Below are 22,243 nucleotides of genomic sequence, written 5' to 3' on the forward strand. Positions count from 1 at the left end.
CCCTGTGGCACCCCTCTAGTTACTTCCTGCCATCCAGAAATAAAAACATTTATCCCGACTCTCTGTCTTCTGTCCATCAGCTAGTCACCTATCCAAGCTAATAAATTACCCCTAATCCCATGTGATCTAACCTTGTGAATTAACCTTTTGTGCGACACCTTATCAAACGCCTTCCAGAGTCTAGATATACTACATCTGGATCCGCATTATCCACTTTGCTTGTTACATCTTCGAAGGACTCTAGCAAATTAGTCATAGAGTCATAGAAGTTTACAGCATGGAAACAGGCCCTTCGGCCCAACTTGACCATGCCGCTCTTTTTTTTTAAACCCCTAAGCTAATCCCAATTGCCCACATTTGGCCCATATCCCTCTATACCCATCTTATCCATGTAACTATCTAAATGCTTTTTAAAAGACAACATTGTACCCACCTCTACTACTACCTCTGGCAGCTTGTTCCAGACACTGACCACCCTGTGTGTGAAAAAATTGCCCCTCTGGACACTTTTGTATCTCTCCCCTCTCACCTTAAACCTATGCCCTCCAGTTTTAGACTCCCCTACTTCTGGGAAAAGATATTGACTATCTAGTTGATCTGTGTCCCTCATTATTTTATAGACCTCAAAAGATCACCCCTAAGCCTCCTATGCTCCAGAGAAAAAAGTCCCAGTCTATCCAGCCTCTCCTTATAACCCAAAACATCAAGTCCCAGTAGCATCCTAGTAATTCTTTTATGCACTCTTTCTAGTTTAATAATATCCTTCTTATAATAGGGTGACCAGAACTGCACACAGTATTCCAAGTGTGGCCTTACCAATGTCTTGTACAACTTCAACAAGATGTCCCAACTCCTGTATTCAATGTTCTGTCCAATGAAACCAAGCATGCCAAATAACTTCTTCATCACTCTGTCCACCTGTGACTCCACTTTCAAGGAGCTATGAACATGTACCCCTAGATCTCTTTGTTCTGTAACTCTCCCCAATGCCCTACCATTAACTGAGTAAGTCCTGCCCTGGTTCAATCTACCAAAATGCATCACCTCACATTTGTCTAAATTAAACTCCATCTGCCATTCGTCAGTCCACTGGCCCAATTGATCAAGATCCCGATGCAATCGGAGATAACTTTCTTCACTGTCCACTGTGCCACCAATCTTGGTGTCATCTGCAAACTTACTAACCATGCCTCCTATATTCTCATCCAAATCATTAATATAAATGACAAATAACAGTGGACCCAGTACTGATCCCTGAGGCACACTGCTGGTCACAGGCCTCCAGTTTGAAAAACAACCCTCTACAACCACCCTCTGGCTTCTGTCAAGAAGCCAATTTTGTATCCATTTAGATACCTCACTCTGGATCCCGTGAGATTTAACTTTATGCAACAACCTACCATGAGGTACCTTGTCAAAGGCCTTGCTAAAGTCCATGTAGACAACATCAACTGCACTGCCCTCATCTATCTTCTTGGTTACCCTTCAAAAAGCTGAATCAAATTTGTGAGACATGATTTTCCACCCACAAAGCCATGCTGACTGTCCCTAATCAGTCCTTGCATCTCTAAATGCATGTAGATCCTGTTTCACAAAATACCTAATCAAATATTATTTGGCCTTCATCAAACCATGCTGACATTGATGGATAGTTTTGACTTTCCAAATGTCCTGATATTGCTTCCTTGATAATTGATGCTAACATTTTCCCAACAATATATGTTAAACTAACTGGTCTGTAATTTCCCACATTTTGCCTCCCTCCCTTTTTGAATATGGAAATTACATTAGCATTTTTCCAAACACTCGAACCTTTCCAGCATCCAGGGAATTTTGGAATATTATGACCAATAGATCCACTATCTCCGCTGCCACTTCCTTTACTACCCTAAGATGTAGGCCATCAGATTCAGGGGACTTGTCTGCCCTCAATCCCAATAGTTTGCTGAGTACCATTTCCCTATCGATGTTGATTGTTCTAAGTTCTACCCTTTCTATTACTTCTGATTTGCCCGTTCCTATTAGTATCCTCCACTGTGACAACTAAGGTAAAGTACTGATTTAGCACCTTTGCCATTTCAGTGTTCCCCACTATTAACTCTCCAGTTTCATCTTTCAAGGGACCAACTTTCACCTTCCCGACTCTCTTCCCTTTTATATACTTATTGAAGATTTTGCTATCCTTTTTGATATTTTGCGCTAGTTTACTTTCGTAACTTACCTTAGCTTAGGAGTGCATTAGCTATGAGGAGAGGTTGGAGAAACTTGGTTTGTTCTCACTGGAATGACGGAAGTTGAGGGGGGGGGTGACCTGATAGAAGTCTACAAGATTATGAGGGGCATGGACAGAATGGATAGTCAGAAGTTTTTTCCCAGGATAGAAGAGTCAATTACTAGGGGACAGAGGTTTAAGGTGCGAGCGGCAAGGTTTAAAGGAGATGTACGAGGCAAGTTTTTTTTACACAGAGGGTGGTGGGTGCCTGGAACTCGCTGCTGGGGGAGGTAGTGGAAGCAGATATGATAGTGATTTTTAAGGGGCGTCTTGACAAATACATGAATAGGATGGGAATAGAGGGATATGGTTCGTGGAAGTGTAGAGGGTTTTAGTTCAGTAGGGCAGCATGGTCGGTGCAGGCTTGGAGGGCTGAAGGGCTTGTTCCTGTGCTGTAATTTTCTTTGTTCTTTGTTTTTTTTATTACTTTTTTAGTATCCCTTTGTTTATGTTTGAAAATTTCCCAATCTTCCAGCCTACCACTGGCCTTTGCAATATGGTATACCTTAGTTTTTGTCTTTATAGTGTCCTTGACCTCCTTGTTTAGTCATGAATGTTTTTTACTCCCCTTACCATCTTTCTTCCTCACTGGGATATATTTTAGTTTTGATGAATTGAGTATTTCCTTAAACAACTGCCACTGCTCTTCCAATATCCTGCCCATTCTACTTGGGCCAAATCTGTCCTCATGCCTATGTAATTTCCTTTGTTTAATTCCAGAACACTAGTGTGGCACTCCACTTTCTCATTCCCAAACTGAATTTTGAATTCTCTCATACCATGGTCACTACTCCCTAGTGGATCCCTAACTATGAGGTCATCAATTAATCCCTCCTCAGTACACGATACCAAATCCAGCGTAGTCTGCTCCCTGGTTGGTTCCACAACATACTCTACCAAGAAACAATCTCTAATACACTCAATGAACTCTGCCTCCAGACTACCCTTGCCAATTTGATTCTTCCAATTTATGTGCATATTGAAATCACCTATGATTATTGCCGTACCTTTCTTGCAAGCCCCCAGTATTTCCTGGTTGATACTGCTTGGGACCTATAGATTACTCCCACCAAGTACTTCTTCCCTTTGCTATTTCTTATTTCTACCCAGACTGATTCCACATCTTGATCTTCCATGCTTATGTCACTTCTCATTACAGCACTGATCCCTTTCTTCATCAGCAAAGCTACGCCACCTCCTTTTCCTCTCAGTCTATCTTTCTGAAATGCTTGGATATTCAATTCCCAGACCTGGTCTCCTGTTCACTCAGGTTCCAAATGCCCTGGATTCCTCACTGCAAAATCATCAACTTTCAGGCCAGAATTTTACCAGCAAGAATCAAGTTTCAACGTTGGAAGAAAATACGTGACTTGAGCCTGTGCCAATGGGGAGCAGGACTGCAATGGCCATTTTACCATCAGCGGTCAATTAAGTGCACGCCACCAGGCCCATCAGCCTCACAGGTTTCCACATTGCCAGTGAAATCAGAGGTCTGCAACCTTGGCAGCTCCACCGGAATAGGTGGCTGCTGCTGAGGCTGCAAAGAAAAGAAGAGCACGTATCTTCTTAGGCAAGTCATGGAACTTTATTATTGTGTCAGGGCCAGACAGACAAGCTTCAGTGATTAAAGTGGTGAACCCTGGCCAGCTGCGGTGAGCAAGGGGCACTCTTTGGTGCATGCCACCCAAGGAGATCAAGACACCTTCTCCACGCCCTTGCCCCAACCCCACCACCCACCCCACTCCCTTGGGAAGCCACTGAGACCTCACCTCAATGCAGCTGGTATACTCACCATGCATGGACATTTTGAGGGATTGGAGAGCATTCCATGCCAGTAGAATGTCAATGGATGGTAAAATGATTTTCAATGAGCCAAATGATTGGTTTAATTGGCTGCCCACCTCTGCTTAGTAGGCAACTGAGCTGCTGCTATTCTCATCACTGAGAATATTCCCTGGTGGTACAAAGATGTTGGACTTCCCTCTCGACACATTTTGCCACCCTTTTCCTATCTGTTCCCCCCCCACCCGGCCATCTTCAATGAGCTGGCAGAATCCCAGCCACTCTTTCAGCAATTTTTCCATGGAAAAATTGAAAAACCTTAACATTCAACCAAAATTCTAATTAATGGCAGATCCATTAGATGCTCGGCTACAACAAATACTGGCCCAATGCTGTCATGCCTTTTAATTAATCCAAGAGGATGCCTCAAGCATATAAATATTTTATAACTTTTCAATTCTCGCACTTCTGTTTAGTGATGCGAAATGTCAACAATTTCAAGATGAATGCACCATATTATGCCACTGGGAATAAGTTGAAGAAAAGAAGAAAGATAATTTTCATTTCCCTTCTCTGTCTTGTTTACCACTAGGGAATTTTTAAAACTTAATTATATAACAACAGAAAAAGGTGCTATCTACCTAGCCACATGGCATATCACTTGTCATTGATTTTCTATGTAACCAGATTTTCAATTCTGTACTTCTACAATGCTGGAATTATCAACTGAAATTTTCCAAATACAATATATTACGCTTAAAAATAATGTGGGCTGAATTCATTCAGCTGTTCCAGAGATTTGTCTGGTGAAATAGCCCAGAAATAGGATGGGATTTGAATACATTGGATCCCATGCCTGGTTAGCCTTGTATAGGGCTGAGCCATTGCCTTTATTTAAGTTTATTTTCACGGGATATATACGCATCACAGGCTAGGTCAGCATTTATTGCCCATCTCTATCTGCCCTTGATGCTGTGATAGCAAGTCACTTTCTTGAACTGCAACAGTCCATCTGTGTAAGCACAGCCACAGTGCTGTTAGGTAGGGAGTTGTGGGATTTTGACCCAGTGACAGTGAAGGAACAGTGATATGCTCCCAAGTCAGGGTGGTGTGTGATTTGGAGGGAAACTTGCATGTGGCGCTCCCATGCATCTGCTGCCCTTAACCTAGGTGATAGAGGTTGCAGGTTGGGAAGGTGCTGACAAAGGAGCCTTGGTAAGTTGCTGCAGTGCATCTTGTAGATGGTGCACACTGCAGTCACTGTGTGTTGATAATGGAGTGAGTGAATGTTTAAGATAGCTTGTGGGGTGCCAATTAAGTAGGCTGCTTTGTCCTGGATGGTTTTGAGTTTCTGAGTATTATGGAAGCTGCACTTATCCAGGCAAGTGGAGAATATTCCGTCACACTACTGACTTGTAGATAGTGGACAGGTTTTGGGGAGTCAGGCAGTGAGTTACTTTCGACAGAATTACCAGCCTCTGAACTGATGGTAGCCACAGTATTTATATGGCTGATCCAGTTCAGTTTCTAGGCAATGGTAGCTTCCAGGATGTTAATTCAGTGGGAGATTCAACAGTGGTAATGCCATTGAAAGTCATGACCCTTACAAGGCAGGTGACACAAAGAGGAAATAAACAGATGCAAAACCAGGACCTGGACTTCATACACCGGAAGGTGCTGCTTCCAGATCTCAGTGGGTCATGCATAAGGAGGCCGATTGCCTACTGACGTTAATCATACTGACCTTCAGAAGGGCACAAGTGGTTACCAATGAGGGGATGTGGTGTCTATCTCAGTGATGTCAAGTGAACTTACAAAATTGAAGGCAATTTTTTAAAAAAGATTCTCCATAGCATGAACATACGAATTAGGAGCAGGAGTAGACCACTCAGCCTCTCGAGCCTGCTCCACCATTCAATAAGATCATGGCTAATCTAATTGTAGCCTCAACTCCACATTCCCACCTACCACAGATAACCTTTCATCCCTTTTGTATCAAGAATCTACCTACCTTTGCCTTAAAAATGTTCAAAAACTCCACTTCCACCGCTTTTTGAAGTAGTTAGTTCCAAAAACCCACTACCCTCAGAGAGAAAGGTTTCTCCTCATCTATCTTAAATAGGAGAGCCCTTATTTTTCAACAGTGACCTCTCAATCTAGATTCTCCACAACAGGAAACATCCTTTCCACAAGACCCCTTCGGATCTTGTGGCCGAAATTCTTAATCCTCGTTTGTGGCTGAGATTTTCCGGTGCTGCTAAAAGTGAATGAAGTTTTGGCTGGAATGCCAAATTTCCTATTCTCGCTCTCAACAGGTCCGCCACAGATGAAACGGGAAGATCCTGCCCTAGAGGTTTCAATCAAGTCACCTCTTACTCTTCTAAACTCCAATGGATACAAGCCAACATTTCCTCATAAGACAATCTGCCAAATCTAGGTATACGTCTAGTAAATTTTCCTTATCACTATCAGTACTCAGTGAAAGTACTTGTAACTTAAGGCAACCCTTTTGATAAAATTATATTTACATATTAAATTTACAAAACCGATGAAAGCATTAATGGATTCTTACTTGTGTCACTGAAGTAACAGGTTTTGTGCATTTTTCCTATAAAGAGCTCCAGTCCTATGATAGCATAAATGATGATTACGAACAATACCAGTAGAGCAATATGTAGAAGCGGAACCATGGCTTTGATGATGGAGTTCAAGACAACTTGTAAGCCTTCACATAACAGAGACAACAACTTAGTTAGATGTAAGATAATAACTATAATATATCTTAGAAAAAAGAACAAATGAGGAAAGAATTGCTATGACATTATAAAAATAACAATAAAGATATCTGCTGGTTGATATTTCTAACTAAACTATTCCATAGGAATGCATGAAGTTAATCTAGAAATATAAAGCAAAAAAATTATCCATCAATATATTTACATAGAAACATAGAAGATAGGAGCAGGAGGAGGCTATTCGGCTCTTCGAGCCTGCTCCGCCATTCATTACGATCATGGCTAATCACCCAACTAAATAGCCTAATCCTGCTTTTTCCCCATAACCTTTGATCTCATTTGCCCCAAGTGCTATATCCAGCCGCCTCTTGAATACATCCAATGTTTTGGCATCAACTACTTCCTGTGGTAATGAATTCCACAAGCTCACCACTCTTTGGGAGAAGAAATGTTTCTTCACCTCCGTCCTAAATGGTCTACCCTGAATCCTCAAACTGTGACCCATCATTGGGAATGTCCTCCCTGCATCTATCCTGTCTAGACCTGTTTAGAATTTTATAGGTCTCTATGAGATCCCCCCTCATTCATCTGAACTCCAGTGAAAACAATCCTAACCTAGTCAATCTCTCCTCATACATCAGTCCCACCATCCCCAGAATCAGCCTGGTAAACCTATCCCCGGAATCAGCCTGATAAACCTACAATATCTCTTTGTGTAGCCTACGATGTTCTTTCTTAAATGTAACTAATCTACAACATAATTGTGAATTTTAAAATGTTTAAAACAAAATTATTCTGACTATCTGAAAAATTACCTTCAATTTGCAATGCCATAATGTAAAAACCAATGGCCGAGATTCTCCAAATTCATTTACCACTGCTGCCAGCGAGAATTGAGAATTTGGCACTCAGCCAAAACTCCACTCACTGGAGCAGGACTAGAGAATCCCAGCCATGGGCGAGGTCGGAGAATTCCGGCCTATATGTATTTCAATTTCCTATCACTCCTTAAAGATTAGTTGGTGGGAAATCTGAAGTAAAGTAAAAGAATCAACTTCAATAGATTTACTCTTTAATAATATGAGAAATTGTCATGTTTTTGGAATTCATATAGATAGTGTCTAGTATTATAAAGCATATCAAAAAATAATGTTTGATCAGAACATTACTCAAAGGTAATAAAGCAAACTAAGCATCAGAATTATTTTGACAATAAAATTGGCAATTCTATTTCTTTGTTGCTAAACTGTGTTATTTAGTATATTCGGCATAGGATCCATAGAATCATAGAATCCCTACCGTTCAGAAGAAAGCTATTCGGCCCATCAAGTCTGCACTGACTTTCCGAACGAGCGTCATACCATCATCTCCCCTCCCCCCTTCATCCCCGTAACTTTTGTGCATTTGCCATGGCCAATCCACCTAACTTACATATGTTACATCTGTTGGACACAATGGGGCAATTTAGAATGGCCAATCCACCTCACCTGCACATCTTTGGACTGTAGAGGAAACCAGAGCACTCAGAGGAAACACAAGCAGACACGGGGAAAACATGCAAACTCCGCAGTTACTCGAACCCAGGTCCCTGGCGCTATGAGGCAGCAGTGCTACTCACTGTTCCACCATGCCACCCAATTAGTATAAGAGATAATATTCAAATACCAACCTAAATTAAATTTGGTAAACAACTCACATTTTTATATTGCCTGTATGCTATAGGCAAAATCTGCCACTAAGGCACATAAGGAGATATGAGGTCAGTTGGCCAAAATCTTGGTAAAAGATGTAGGTGCAAGAAGTGTCTTAAAGGAGGAGAGTGAGTTAGAGGCAGAGAAGTTTAAGGAAAGAATTCCATAGCTTATGGCCTACAGAGTAGAAGACATAGCCCCCAAAGCAGGAGCAAACAAAATTCAGAGTCTACAACTCGCCAGCAGTGGAGGAATGTAGACTCCTCAGTTGGCTGTATCACTGGAGGAAGTTAGAGAAAAAGAGAGGGATCAATCAAGCCAAGTTAAAAATAAATTCTGTTTTTAAAACACAGAAACTTACTTGGTACTCCAGAAACAAGTCGTAGAGGTCGCAACACACGAAAAGCTCGGAGGGCTTTGACATCAAAACCACCTGAATGTTTGCCACCAGAAGTTGCATGTCCATCTACGGTCTCTGCTTTGGTTAGTTGTTCCAAAACAACACTAAACAAGCTGAGATAAAATTAAAAGTACAGACATAGAATTAGTATATCTTCTATCAGTTTCTTTCTTCATTTTAATGTGGAATGGTACATCATTGCTGTATTTGTACTGCATGATGGATGTTTCATCATCACTGCCATCTGAAAATACATTCAAAATAATTCTTCCAAAACTTTTCAACGTTGCTCGTTTGGAAGATAAAGCAAATATGATAAAAATGCATGTCTTTGAGCACTTAAAACCTGTTTTAAATATATCTAATTTTCATAAATAGGGATGCATTCAACTAATAAACTGACAAAATAGTTGCTGCACACACTTGTCAAACATTAAAAAAAGCAGCGTAACTTTTCATTAAAATCCTTTCAGACATAAAAGACAGAGTAGGTCAGCAGTCAGTTCTCTCACTGTAGCCATAAATACAAAGTATCCTGATGAAAAGTATTAAGTATCTCTATATTGTAATCTTAATATTCCAATGTTTTCAGATGAAAGTAGAACTTCACTGGTTAGTAGCATAATGATGTGGAGATGCCGGCGTTGGACTGGGGTAAACACAGTAAGAAGTTTAACAACACCAGGTTAAAGTCCAACAGGTTTATTTGGTAGCAAAAGCCTAGCTTTAAAACATGTGGTAGCATAATCCCCAAGTTGCATATGATTTTTCCACCAGAGGGAGCAACATTCACAGGCAAATCCATTGTAAATCAGTGCCTTGACTTTTAGGTGAAGGAGTAGCAAGTAATTTATTTTTTGTGGAGAGCGGGGAAATAATGAGTTTTTAAAAGGATTGGCGAGGAAACAAGAAAATGGATTAATGAAGTAATAATAACAAATAGATAATTCAGTGATATCTTATCAAGTATTAATAATGGTGCAACTACTTATATACTAACTTTTTTGGTATCTTTCATGTTTTTATTCGCAAGACTTCTAAACATTGTAATTTTACTTGGAGACTACCTTTACAGCTAAAACGTGGATTAAAATTATTAACTTGTTTTACTTTCAGATTCCAGTTATCCATTAATGGAACAGAGGACAAGGCAGGATTTTAGCATAGGAGATCTTAGTTGGGTGTAACCGATCCATTCCTGAAAAAGTCTTATCCTTACAATAGCCTGCCTTTCAACCTTAAAACAATGAAAAGGAAATATATTGGAGTAAGGAAACAGAAATAAAAATAGAAAATGCTCGAAATACTCAGTGGGTCTGGCAGCAGTTCTTGGAGAGATAGTTAAAGTTTATTTATCAGTGTCACAAATAGGCTTACATCATAGAAACCCTACAGTGCAGAAGGAGGCCATTCAGCCCATCGAGTCCGCACTGACCACAATCCCACCCAGGCCCTACCCCCACATATTTACCTGCTAGCAAATACCCTGCTATCCCTCTAACCTCCGCATCTCAGGTCTCTAAGGGGCAATTTTTAACCTTGGCCAATCAACCTAACCCGCACATCTTTGGACTGTGGGAGGAAACCGGAGCACCCGGAGGAAACCCACGCAGACACGAGGAGAATGTGCAAACTCCACACAGACAGTGACCCAAGCCGGGAATCGAACCCCTGGAGCTGTGAAGCAGCAGTGCTAACCACTGTGCTACCGTGCCGCTGCAATTCTAAAGGCAACACTGAAATTCTAAAGGTAATTGTATACAAATTAAATCAAAATCAATCCACAAGAAAAAAATCAATAAATGTTTTAAAAAGATTGTAAGACAAAACAGGGAGAACACAAAGAGAAAGGTAGTCACAAAGGAAGACATATTCTCTCAGTGTCGTGAGTCTCCAGAACTATTTTCCTCAAAATGCAGTGGAAACAGTCTTTGAACATTTTAAGACGGAGTTAGATAGATTATTGATTAACAAGAGGGTGGAAAGTTATTGGTAGACTAGAATGTGACGGTGAAGTTATAAGCAGATCAGCCATGATCATGCTAAATGGAGGAATAGGTTTGAGGAGTCAAGTGGCTTACTCCTGTTCCTAATTCGGATGTGCTGTAATATTTGCAATTCCAGGACCAGTGATCACCGCGCATGTGCCCTGCTATGCATTACCCCCTTTCAAGATGGCAGCACGCAACAACTGCACATGCATGGCATTGTCAGCACATTCAGCCTTGAAATAATCTGTTTTAAGATATTGATTGAGGGATAACTATTGACCAGGGTACTAAGGATAATTCCTTATTCTTTTATGCACTGTAGGATATCTCATGTCAATCTGAGAGCAGACAAGCTTTGGTTTAATGTCTCATCTAATGACAGCTTTTCTGATGGTGCAGACTCCCTCTGTACTGCACTGGAATGCCAGCCTAGATTTCTGTACTCAATTCTCTGGAATGGGAGCAAAGAATCTTCTGATTCAAAGGCGAATATGCTACCAACAGAGCCATATATGACACTCACATTGTGCAGACTGGAACCATCAAGCTGCAATAAGACACCTATTTGCTACGTGTATCTCAGAGTCAGCACGGTATTGAAGCCCCAACTTTGAAATAAACCAGGCCTCCTGCCAAGAAATACAAATGGTCATTCCCTCCCGCACCCCAGCCTGTTTCTTCCATGTCTGGAGGTGAAGCATACCCAAAATTTTCAATTTACTTAATAGCTACTGGGGAAAGCCTAAAGCTGTACTATGTGACCACTTACCCAAGTTTTGTTCTATAATGCTTGGTGAGATGTTTTATTGCAGTGAAAGCACTATGTAAACATTTCTTGTTGTTGGTGTTATCCAAATCATCAAAAATCTTAACATAGCTTTGATGTGAAGAGATAAGAGTCAGGAAATCTCTGCATACCTTTGAAAATGGCAGATTTTTGAGTTTTAGCTTATTTATTAGTGTCACAAATAGGCTTACATTAACACTGCAATGAAGTTACTTTGTAAATCCCATAGATGCCACACGCTGGTGCCTGTTCAGGTACACTGAGGGAGAATTTAGCATGGCCAATGCACCTAACCAGCATGTCTTTCAGACTGTGGGAGGAAACCAGAGCTCCCAGAGGAGACCCACGCAGTCAGGGAGAGAATGTGCAGACTCCACACAGACAGTGACCCAAAACGGGAATCGAACCCGCATCCATGGCAGCAGTGCTAACCACTGTGCAGATGGAATCCAGATTTGCAAGTCCTGCTGCCATTTCTAATCTATCCAATTTTTGCCAGAAAGAGGAAGAGGTGTGAATCACACAGCTGGGAAATCTGAACTTAGCAGGGCGATTTGAACCGAGTTCAAACAGATCCCATTTTGGCTGGTGCAAAGGTCCAAGCCCAGAATGCGGGAGTCACAAACTGATGGAGGAGACGTAAACATTCTCTTGAAGGGCAGCAGACTGGACTGTTTAATTGCCATTGTCTTAAGTTTGTTGAAATCCCCTGCTCTTTAAACTTGAGAAGAAACAGGCTTGAGCTATCAGAAAGAGTTAAAAACACACTGTCTGCTGGTGTAGGTTCGGAAAGAAAACATTATTGATACTGCACGAACAATTAGTAAAGTTCTTTGTTGACAATTCCCAAGGACTATTATTATGTCATTATGAATGTTTGGCTGCAAATACCTCACCAGAGGCTCATGAGTTCACAATTTGATTGAAATTTAAAGAGGTTATTAAAGGACTAGCTGTCTTTGATGTAGTGGGTGAATAGAAGTTTAATTGTTTTTGTCGGGGATTGAAGATTTCAGGAGTTTTAAAATCTTTGAATGGATTTTATGAATGAGAAACTTTTTTCTATCAAATGTGTATGAGTGAGAACTATATTACATTGTCAGAGTTTTATTTGTTATCATCTGCATATGACTCCTGAAGCCTGTTCATGGGGATATTAGGTGAACGACTGTGGGGGTTGCACAGGAAGAGTGTGAGAGCATTAGTTGGCAATGAAGGGGCCAAGGGGGGGTATGCAGAGCAATGATTTTGGATAGGGGCATGAGTAGGCACTTAGAGGCCATGGGGTAAGGGATGGGGCATGAGGAGATATCAGGGGTGAAGGCCAAAAGGACAAGCAGCTTCTTCTAAAGCAACTTGGATAAAGTCCCAAAGAACAGAGCCTGCTTTGGTACTCGCCTGTCCCCACGGCCACCTAGGATCTGCCCCTGGAGTCAACAGGTCTGACTTTGCTTCCTCTCGGAGCGAAAATTGGGTTGAATGGGGCTCTTTAAATCGCAGCAAGTCTGCTGAGTTAGGAAATTTCCCAACTGGAACTACTCATCTCGCGAGCAAAACTCCAGCCTTTCGGGTATTGGGGCTAATTTGGTTCCAAGAGCCAACTACTCCAATCACAGATTTGCCTGGTGTACAAATTTGAAGCTGTCAAGTCATGGTTAGCAACACTTAATTAAACAATGAAGGTAATGAACATGCTATGTTTTATGGGGATTCCGTCATATCAGATAATTATCATGAAATCATGATCGGATTTTTTTTGAACAGGGCATATACATATTATTAGAGTAGTTTGATGTGGTGATGCAGTTTTCTTATATTCCAATATAATGCTGTAATGCTGATAAGTATCACTTTGTCACTGATAAGTATCACATTGGTGCCCTCAACTTACATATGCATTATTACAATTAATTCATATTAAGGAATAATTATTTTCTATGGAGTAAATACCAATACAGAGTGCACATACACAATTTCAATCAAATAATTCTGAATTCCTGCAGAGACAAGTAAATTTAATTCGAAGGTAAGTGATCAATCCATAGACAGGCACAATGAAGGTGCAGTAAGCACTGAGGTGACTTGCAATGAAATAATTTGCTTCGCAAAATTTGAAATAAATTAAATAGAAGTGAACTGAATAATTGAATTACAGAATAGTGTAGTACAGGAATCCATTCAGCCCATCAAATCTGCACTCTCTCTTTCATTGTGAAATCTTTCCAGTACCATGAAGTCTGCTTTGAAGGTGGGACCGAAAGCAAGCTTGAAAATATGGCTATCACATTGGTGGACTGAGGCATTTCCACCTCCAGGCAAACTTGCCAGAGGCAGGTCGTCAATGATGGTGACTATCCACCAAGCAACAGCAAATAGCTAATAATTCACAAGTAGGCGGCTATTTAGGGAGACAGGGTGGATTCTGCTGGGATCTTCCTGGCATCAGAACAGTTTCCCACTCAGTTCTGAGTCTGGCAACTCCACCAAAGCAGCCTCCTGATGCAAGGCCAGGAAGCCACTTCAGCCAGGCTCCATGACACAATAATGAAGCCACAAACAGGAAAGGGTGTGCCTGCAATCTAAACGATTCTTCCAAAGGGGTTTCCCCTCCTCTCTGAAGGGCGTACCAACTTTAACCCCCATAACATTTGAATTTAATCGATGCTTTTGAGTACACTTTCATTTGGAAACACACTCGCACTCTCTTTATGCCTGAACAGCACCCACCTCTTTCAGGCCCTCTGATTTAGCCTGCAGCCTCAGGATCCTATCCACGTTTCTTAATTGGATTGACTCCTGGTGATAGCCTCTTAATTGGCCTAATATAATCAGATAATATAACCAGGCCTAAAATACCAGATGTTAGCCTTCTCAGTACACAAAAAGAATTCACAGCTAAAAGGCCCGAAAAACTGCATAATTTGACATGATTGTCATTTGTCCTACTGAGAAGGCCTTGGAGGCAAATTAATAGAGGTACACTTCCAAAGTGGTTGAACAAATTTGTCATATTTAGATTATAAACAAGAGACAATACAGATCAATGCCCGGCATTAAAATCTGATTTTTAAAAAGGTTCTTATTTAACTGTATTAGTACAATGGAACTGTGATCTGTCTCACAGCATGAATTTTTAACAAGTACAAAATTGCCAGATCAGCAGCATTCAACACCAGAACATGCTGAGCACTTAGTGTTTGCTTTGCAGCAATATACAGGGTATTTAACTCCTCCTGACTTCAGACTCCTAACCATTTAATTTCTTTGTGTCCAGCAGTTAAACAAGCCACTGTCCTGTTCTCTTGGGAGTGAAGAAGGCAGATGGTATGCTTGCCTTTATAGGACGGGGTATAGAGTATAAAAGCTGGAGTCTGATGATGCAGCTGTATAGAACGCTGGTTGGGGCACATTTGGAGTACTGCGTCCAGTTCTGGTCGCCGCACTACCAGAAGGACGTGGAGGCGTTAGAGAGAGTGCAGAGAAGGTTTACCAGGATGTTGCCTGGTATGGAGGGTCTCAGCTATGAGGAGAGATTGGGTAAACTGGGGTTGTTCTCCCTGGAAAGACGGAGAATGAGGGGAGATCTAATAGAGGTGTACAAGATTATGAAGGGGATAGATAGGGTGAACGGTGGGAAGCTTTTTCCCAGATCAGAAGTGACGTTCACGAGGGGTCACGGGCTCAAGGTGAGAGGGGCGAAGTATAACTCAGATATTAGAGGGATATTTTTTACACAGAGGGTGGTGGGGGCCTGGAATGCGCTGACAAGTAGGGTGGTGGAGGCAGGCACGCTGACATCGTTTAAGACTTACCTGGATAGTCACATGAGCAGTCTGGGAATGGAGGGATACAAACGATTGGTCTAGTTGGACCAAGGAGCGGCACAGGCTTGGAGGGCCGAAGGGCCTGTTTCCTGTGCTGTACTGTTCTTTGTTCTTTGAGTTGAGCTCTAAACTAGTCCAGAGGATGGGATGAAACTCTTATTGTTTTTATCACAGTAAAAGTCCTAAATGAAATGTATTATGCTTGTGAAGACAATGGGTAGAATTGTCCCAAAAAAGTGACTAAGGGGGGGGAATCTTACCCAAAAATACCAACTGGCCCAATCGTACAAAAACTATTTTAAGTGCCGAACAAGCAAGAAAACTGGAGAGTTTCATACCTGTTTTTGGGCAAGTTAAAAATGACTATCGCCTTTTTGGGAAGAAGTGCGATTCTCACCAGTTTGGTGGGCAGCAGGGGGAGGTGGGGCACATGGAGCCTAAGTTCATCAGTGAAGCTGGCTGCAGACTGCTTGAGGCGCCATTGCGCAGGCGCCCCATCATCCAGAGAACTGGGAGACCTCCTGCCCCCCACCCATCATCAGCGGCAGTATAACCCCCCTCCCAAGATGCCCAGTGGGCACTGCCAGGGTGCCAGATGGGCACTGCCCAGCCATGCCTCCAACCACCCAGTGACTTCAATAGCTTTCGATCCCCCCCAGCGAGGCCGTCACATCTGGTCTCCACTGATGGAGACCAGTTGTGATTCTCGCCGGCGTGAGAATCGACTGGCAAGAAGGTAAGTTCAACGAGTCCAGATAATGTCATGCAGGACTCGTTAATAATATGTTAAGTATGTTATTAATATTTAAATCAGCTTTGTGCCCAAAAAGGGCGTGAAAGCTGTTCCACTGGCAAAACAGTGCCGGTCATCTGTGTGCGACACAAAAACGGGCACGGAGCTGATTTTTCGCTCCACATGCAATCTTACCAGTATATCGGCATGGCGAGTCAATAAGATCCTGCCCAGAGTGTTGTTTCCGGCAAGTAAACTGGCATGCTTCTCTACAGAAACATGACAGGAAAACCCAGCTGCATGGAGATCGGAGTGCCATCACTAAAGGGTACCCTGATCATAACAGGAATATACCTCCACCCCAGTCCACCAAGAAGATCTGAGGGGCTCCCCCTCCCTCCTTGGGCCCACCCCCCCATGTGATTAGAGCTGGCCCGTCACCCCCTCTCCCTTCTCCCCAACCATATGCCCCTCCCCCCTCATCGGCCCCAGTGCCAGGTGACATGGTACATGGCTTGGCACAAGTTGGCACTGCCAGGTTAGAATGGGCATGGTCTAGGTGAATCTGTTGTAAATGGGGACGGTGTGATATCCAGTGAGATTGGAAGTCCCTGAAAGAGTCAGAGAAACCCTATAGTGCAGAAGGAGGCCATTCGGCCCATTGAGTCTGGACCAACAACAATCCCACCTAGACCTTATCCCTGTAACCCCACATATTTACCCGCTGATCCCTCTAACCTATGCAGCCCTGGACATTAAGGGCCAATTTAGCATGGCCAATGCACCTAACCCACACATCTTTGGATGGTGGGAGGAAACCGGAGCACTCAGTGGAAACCCACGCAGACATAGGGAGAATGTGCAGACTCCGCACAGACAGTGACCCAAGCCGGGAATTGAACCCAGATCCCTGGAGCTGTGAGGCAGCAGTGTTAACCACTGTGCCACCGTGCCGCCCCTTGTGCTCGCTAATGACATACAAATATATTAAAATGAGCTTCCTGGGCCCCGCTGTGTGTTTCCACGCTACTCTGCCAGCAAGGGGGCTGGAAGATTAGAATTCGGAAGTGTGCCAGCACGAATCCCGCTTTCCAAGTCCCTCCAGATTTTGAGTGTGCACCACCATTCACGTGGATGGAGAGCGCCAGCTCAAAAGTCATTTTTGGCAAGAAAACCAGTGTGAAAAATGGGTGAGAAAACAAGATTGCAAATTTCTCACACTTAGTCATTTTTCTGGGGTGATTTTTGCACCGGTTCTGAGAGGGGTGAGGCCAAATCACACCAGTAAGCCCAGCTTCACAGATATTGGGTGTCATTTTTAAAGGGTGACCCTATCTCACACTGAAATTGAGGATCCCCCTCCCTCCTCCCACAGACACCGGGCTCCCTCCCCACCCCTCATTGAAGGGAAGTTTACTCACCTCCACTAAGCGTCATGTACCAGAAAGTACTCCAGTGGCAGTTTCCCATAATAGTAAGGGCTGGGCAACAGATGGGAGAGGGGAAGGGAGTGAGCAGTCAGTGGAGGGATCCCCTGTGGTTGCCCTCCAAAATAGGTATATTGTTTTGGATTCTGTTGAGGGGGATGACTCTCCAGGGGTAAGCCACGAACACCAGATCGCCTGCACAGAGACAGGCTCAGAGGCCCAGAAGGGAAAGAAGGGGATTAGGAGAGAAATAGTGGTGGGAGATGCGATGGTTAGAGGCACGGACAGGCGGTTCTGCGGGCGTGAACGAGACTCCAGGATAGTAGTCTGCCTCCCTGGTGCCGGGGTATTGGATGTCTCTGAGAGGGTAGGAAGCATATTAAAAAGGGAAGGTAATCAAACAGATGTAATTGTACACATTGGTGAAAATGACGTAGGTAGAAAGAGCAGGGGGGTCATACGAGAGCAATTCAGGGAGATGGGTGCCAGGCTAAAAAATAAGGCCTCTAGGGTAGCAATCTCTGGACTGCTCCCAGTGCCTAGTGCTAGTGAGGCCAGGAACAGGGAGATTCTACAATTGAACATGTGGCTAAAGGACTGGTGCAAGAGGGAGGGTTTCAAATTCATAGCTCATTGGGAAGTCTTCATGAGAGGATGGCACCTGTACGGAAAGGATGGGTTACACCTTAACTGGAAGGGCACAAATATCCTGGCTGGGAGTTTTGCTAGAGTGTTTCGGCAGGGTTTAAACTAGTGTGGCAGGGGGGTGGGGATCAAAACAGTAGGTCAGTAAGTACTGAGGCTAGGGTCGAGCTGGGGGCCAGGGCAAGGCTAGATAAGAAGAAGAGCATTCTGGAGCAGGATGACCTGAGTGGGCCTGGAGGTCTGGAGTGCATCTGCTTCAATGCGAGGAGCGTAACGGGTAAGACAGACGAATTTAGGGCCTTAATGCTTACGCGGAATTTGGATGTGGTTGCGGTGACGGAGACATGGTTAAAAGGACAGGACTGGCAGCTGAATATTCCGGGGTATAAGTGTTTTAGGCGAGACAGAGGAGGGGCTAAAAAAGGTGGGGAGTAGCGGTATTAGTTAGGGAGCATATTACAGCGGTGCAGAGGGTGGACAATTTAGAGAGGTCATGTAATGAGTCGCTGTGGGTGGAGCTCAGAAACAGGAAAGGTGCAATCACTATGCTGGGGGTATACTACAGACCACCCAACAGCCCACGTGGAGGAACGGATATGTCAGGAGATTCTGGATATGTGCAGGAAAAATAGGTTTGTTGTAGTGGGAGACTTCAATTTCCCTGGTATAGACTGGAAAGTGCTTAGGGCTGTGGGACTGGACGGGGAGGAATTTGTAAAATGCGTACTGGAAGGTTCTTTGGAACAGTATGTAGATAGCCCAACTAGAGAGGGGGCTATACTGGATCTAGTTCTGGGAAATGAGCCCAGTCAGGTCGTCAAAGTTTCGGTAGGGGAACATGTGGCAAATAGTGACCACAACTCTGTTAACTTTAGGATAGTAATGGACAAGGACGAGTGTTGTCCTAAGAGTAGGGTGCTAAATTGGAGGAAGGCTAACTATAGCCGGATTAGGCAGGAATTGGTGGCCGTTGATTGGGAGAGGCTGTTCGGAGGTAAGTCCACGTCTGACATGTGGGAGACTTTTAAGGGACAGTTGATAAGGCTGCAGGACAGGCATGTGCCTGTAAAAAGGAAGGATAGGAAAGGTAGGATTCGAGAGCCGTGGATAACCAGGGAAGTTGAGGATCTGATCAAAAAGAAAGGAGAGGCGTACGTTAAGTCCAGGCAACTGAAAACAGATGGAGCTCTGGAGGAATACAGAGAGAGTAGGAAAGAACTCAAACAGGGAGTTAGAAGGGCAAAAATAGGTCACAAAATGTTCTTGGCAGATAGGATTAAGGAGAATCCTAAGGCATTTTATTCATATGTTAGGAACAAAAGAGTTATCAGGGAAAAAGTAGGACCTCTCAGGGACAAAGGAGGGGAATTATGCTTAGAACCCAAGGGAATAGGGGAGATCCTAAATGAATACTTTGCATCGGTATTCACAAAGGAGAGGGACTTGTTGACTGGGAGTGTCTCAGAGGGGGGTGTTGACCTGTTAGAGAGAATCTCCATTACAAGGGAGGAAGTGTTAGATTTTTTAGGTAACATTAAAACTGACAAATCCCCAGGACCTGATGGCATCTATCCGAGACTGCTCAGGGAGACAAGAGATGTAATTGCTGGGCCTCTGACAGAAATCTTTGTCTCTTTGTTGAACAGAGGTGAGGTCCCTGAGGATTGGAGGATAGCGAATGTGGTACCGTTATTTAAGAAGGGTAACAGGGATAACCTGAGTTATTATAGGCCAGTGAGCTTGACGTCCGTGGTGGGGAAGTTGTTGGAGAGGATTCTTAGAGACAAGATGTATGCGCATTTAGAACGGAACAATCTCATTAGTGACAGACAGCATGGTTTTGTAAGAGGGAGGACGTGCCTTACAAATTTGGTGGATTTTTTTGAGGAAGTTGATGAAGGAAGGGCCGTGGATGTCGTCTATATGGATTTCAGTAAGGCATTTGACAAAGTCCCTCATGGCAGGTTGGTTAAGAAGGTTAAGGCTCATGGGATACAAGGAGAGGTGGCTAGATGGGTAGAAAACTGGCTTGGCCACAGGAGACAGAGGGTAACAGTCGAAGGGTCTTTTTCCGGCTGGAGGTCTGCGACCAGTGGTGTTCCGCAGGGCTCTGTACTGGGACCTCTGCTATTTGTGATATATATAAATGATTTGGAAGAAGGTGTAACTGGTGTTATCAGCAAGTTTGCGAATGACACGAAGATGGCTGAACTTGCGGATAGCGATGAACATTGTCGGACAATACAGCAGGACATAGATAGGCTGGAAAATTGGGCGGAGAAATGGCAGATGGAATTTAATCCAGATAAATGCGAAGTGATGCATTTTGGAAGAACTAATGTAGGAGAGAGTTATACAATAAATGGCAGAGCCATCAAGAGTATAGAAACACAGAGGGACCTAGGTGTGCAAGTCCACAAATCCTTGAAGGTGGCAGCACAGGTGGAGAAGGTGGCGAAGAAGGCATATGGTATGCTTGCCTTTATAGGACAGGGTACAGAGTATAAAAGCTGGAGTCTGATGTTGCGGCTGTATAGAACGCTTAGGCCACATTTGGAGTACTGCGTCCAGTTCTGGTCGCCGCACTACCAGAAGGACGTGGAGGCTTTAGAGAGAGTGCAGAGAAGGTTTACAGAGAATGTTGCCTGGTATGGAGGGTCTTAGCTATGAGGAGAGATTGGGTAAACTGGGCTTGTTCTCCCTGGAAAGACGGAGAATGAGAGGAGACCTAATAGAGGTGTACAAAATTATGAAGGGTATAGATAGGGTGAACAGTGGAAAGCTTTTTCCCAGGTCAGAGGTGATGATCACGAGGGGTCACGGGCTCAAGGTGAGAGGGGTGAGGTATAACTCAGATATCAGAGGGACGTTTTTTACACAGAGAGTGATGGGGGCCTGGACTGCGCTGCCAAGTAGGGTGGTGGAGGCAGACATGCTGGCATCGTTTAAGACTTACCTGGATAGTCACATGAGCAGTCTGGGAATGGAGGGATACAAACGAATGGTCTAGTTGGACCAATGAGCGGCACAGGCTTGGAGGGCCGAAGGGCCTGTTTCCTGTGCTGTACTGTTCTTTGTTCTTTGCTCCCCCCCCCCCACAACAAAAATCGCTGGTATCGGAACCCTCCCCAATAGGTCCCCCTTCATGATCCTCTTCATAACCCCACATTCATGAAACCCCCCCTTCATGACACTCCCCTCCTGTCTCAGCTCTTCAGGCTCCACCATCCTCAGACTCTACCCCCCCCTCATGCCCCAGCCCACATGGCACTGTCCCAGCATCCTGGCAGTGCCCACCTACCAATGCTCAACTGGCACTGCCAACGCACCACATAACAATGCCAGGGTGCCACCAAGGTGCCGGTTGGCACAGCCAAGCTGGCACTGCCAGATGGGCAATGCCCAGCCATGTCCCTGACCACCAGGGACTTCAATGGCCTCCAAGCCACCCCCAGTGTGGCCTCACGCCTGGTCGCCATTTGCAGAGACCATAGTGTTTCTCGTCAGGTTATCGGTGTAGTTGGAAAACCCTGAGAGCAGGGAAGATTCAGCCTCAAACAGACTCTGTATATTTAAATGGTCCTTACTGGACGGGAACCAGAGTCCATCCAGCTGCGGTTGGTGGAAAGACACTGACAAGGTTTGACGCCGGAGCAGAACACGCTAAATCACTCGCCCGTGATTTTCCGGCTCTGCTCTTATGCATTCTGCGCCAGACGCGACACAGCCGGAAAATCGCGGCCAATGTATTGGTTCAGGCATCTGTTGCTGGCATTAAGCCAGAAACTATAATGAGATTTTCAGGAAATTCTCTCGCCTGAACCTCACTGAATGCATGATTTTTTTTGGACTGATATCTTACACAAAGCCTTGAACTACATTGCATTTGTGGATCGCACACTTTGGAAAAACTCAGAAGTTTGCTCATGCTGAGGTTCATGGAGGAGTAGGAATTG

General features: G+C 43.9%; 1 protein-coding gene across 1 annotated transcript in view; it reads right to left on the minus strand.

The window, feature by feature from the left end:
* The window catches only part of cacna1db (calcium channel, voltage-dependent, L type, alpha 1D subunit, b), a 335,919-nt gene that overhangs the window by 305,925 nt on the left and 7,751 nt on the right, over nucleotides 1–22,243 (minus strand). The window contains exons 2-3 of the mRNA XM_078209623.1: nucleotides 8,842–8,993; nucleotides 6,627–6,779 (exon numbers count right to left, since the gene is read on the minus strand). Of these exons, the coding sequence (XP_078065749.1) occupies nucleotides 6,627–6,779; nucleotides 8,842–8,993 (305 nt within the window). The remainder of the gene's footprint in view (nucleotides 1–6,626; nucleotides 6,780–8,841; nucleotides 8,994–22,243) is intronic.

This window comes from Mustelus asterias, chromosome 3 (assembly GCF_964213995.1).
Source record: "Mustelus asterias chromosome 3, sMusAst1.hap1.1, whole genome shotgun sequence".
Classification (NCBI taxonomy): Eukaryota; Metazoa; Chordata; class Chondrichthyes; order Carcharhiniformes; family Triakidae; genus Mustelus; species Mustelus asterias.